The 1537-nt window shown below is 42.2% G+C and overlaps 1 protein-coding gene across 1 annotated transcript in view; it reads right to left on the bottom strand.

Annotated features, from left to right (window-relative positions):
- The window catches only part of LOC101850097 (glycosyltransferase family 92 protein F13G3.3), a gene marked incomplete at its 5' end in the record, with an annotated part of 3487 nt that extends 2748 nt beyond the window's left edge, over nucleotides 1–739 (bottom strand). Inside the window, 1 exon segment of the mRNA XM_005102587.3 lies at nucleotides 457–739. Within this exon segment, the coding sequence (XP_005102644.2) occupies nucleotides 457–739 (283 nt within the window).
- Nucleotides 740–1537: the final 798 nt, after the last annotated feature.

The raw sequence follows: 1537 nt of genomic DNA, 5'->3' as shown, positions 1-1537 counted from the left end.
GCCGCCATAAAAATGGCGGCCATCTTGGATTCGGGAAAAAAAATTTTCATCGTAATACCTGTATCATGACGAAGTTAAATGCCAAATTTAAGGTTTCTAGGTCCAGAAATAAAGGAGTTAGCTCGCTTGTGGGACCCCCCTACCCTTAAAAAGTAAGGCTTGTCATGCGTGGACGAAATAGTGGAAACAACACCTGTCCTCCGTTACACTCAGAGGCAAACAATCAGGTGGTTTGGACATTCTGACACATATTGTGCATATATGGATAGCAAGGTACAAGGCAAGAGAAAGGCCAAGGAGGACCTGGATTGAGGGTGTGAAGGATACCCTGAGGATCCACAACATCCCACCCAGCCAGGCCATCCAGCTTGCCAGAGACAGAAAGCTTTTTTAGTTCTCCCTTCGACGCCTTTGATGGTTCAAGAGGAAGGAGAAAGCAAAGTAAAGTAAGCTTACTTTATCAACGTTGTATCCAGTGCTAAAGTTATAGAAGACAATCTTCTGAGCTCCCAAAACCTTGTTGAGCTCTATCATCTCCACCAGCTCGTAAGCTCTGCTGTACCGGAAGTTGAGGGGCGTTACGCAGACTGTAAAATCTCGTAACGTCGAGTTGGAGACTTCCGAAAGGAATAAGAGGTTTGGAGCGACGTCGCATTTCTTGACGACGACACTAACGGCGACCAGACGAGACCCATCCCTTTTGGCTGCCAGGGGGCACGTTAGCAAAGATGTGGTGAAACTGGAAATGACAAAGAGAAAAAGCGATTGTTAGACCTTTTTTTAAAACTTCAATCAAATATCGGCGTAGAGAATCCAAAAGCAACAATGCAAGTTAAAATATCGTAAGTGTTAAATCAATTCAACACAGACCGTTCAAATTCTGTTGGTGTTATATTAAGAGAAAGTATTGAAATATTAATTTCAGAGAACGGGGGAAAGGGGGGGGGGGGAGAAACGTATTGCAAATATGATATCATTATAAGCCCTTAGGCGGTGTGAAATTGTGTGCTAAAGCTCGAGCCCAGCCTTTTTGGGATCTGTTTCGTTTTGTTTTGCTTATCATGCGAACTATTTCCTTGTATGCATGGAAGGAGAGAGAAATACGTTCAATAGCAATAATATAACCGATCATATGATAGAATGGTATTATTTGCCTGAATATGGCACCCCCAGCTGTGGATAATAAAGAGCTAGTGTGGCAATCATGTAGGATTGGCCAGGCTGAACGTTTGCCCAAGTGTCCTTAATTTCTACTCTTTATTATAACACTGATGAATCTATGAGCTCAATTAGACTGATTTCTTTGTTATATTTACTGTAGACTAGGGATGAGTTGATGTCGCCGGAGGAGTGAAGAAAAGATCAACTCATTCGAAGTTCAACTTAACTGTTGGGACCTATAAAGATCTAGAGGTGCTGGCACCTGAGAAAAAGGTAAACATAACAGAAGATCAACTCAAGCGATTTCAACCAAAATGGAGTCAACTACTGTAATTGTTTTTACGCCCCCTTCAAAGCACGTTTAAATCATTGAGGA

The sequence above is a fragment of the Aplysia californica genome, unplaced genomic scaffold (assembly GCF_000002075.1).
Source record: "Aplysia californica isolate F4 #8 unplaced genomic scaffold, AplCal3.0 scaffold00331, whole genome shotgun sequence".
Classification (NCBI taxonomy): domain Eukaryota; kingdom Metazoa; phylum Mollusca; class Gastropoda; order Aplysiida; family Aplysiidae; genus Aplysia; species Aplysia californica.
This window is presented reverse-complemented; position numbering and strand designations above follow the sequence as displayed.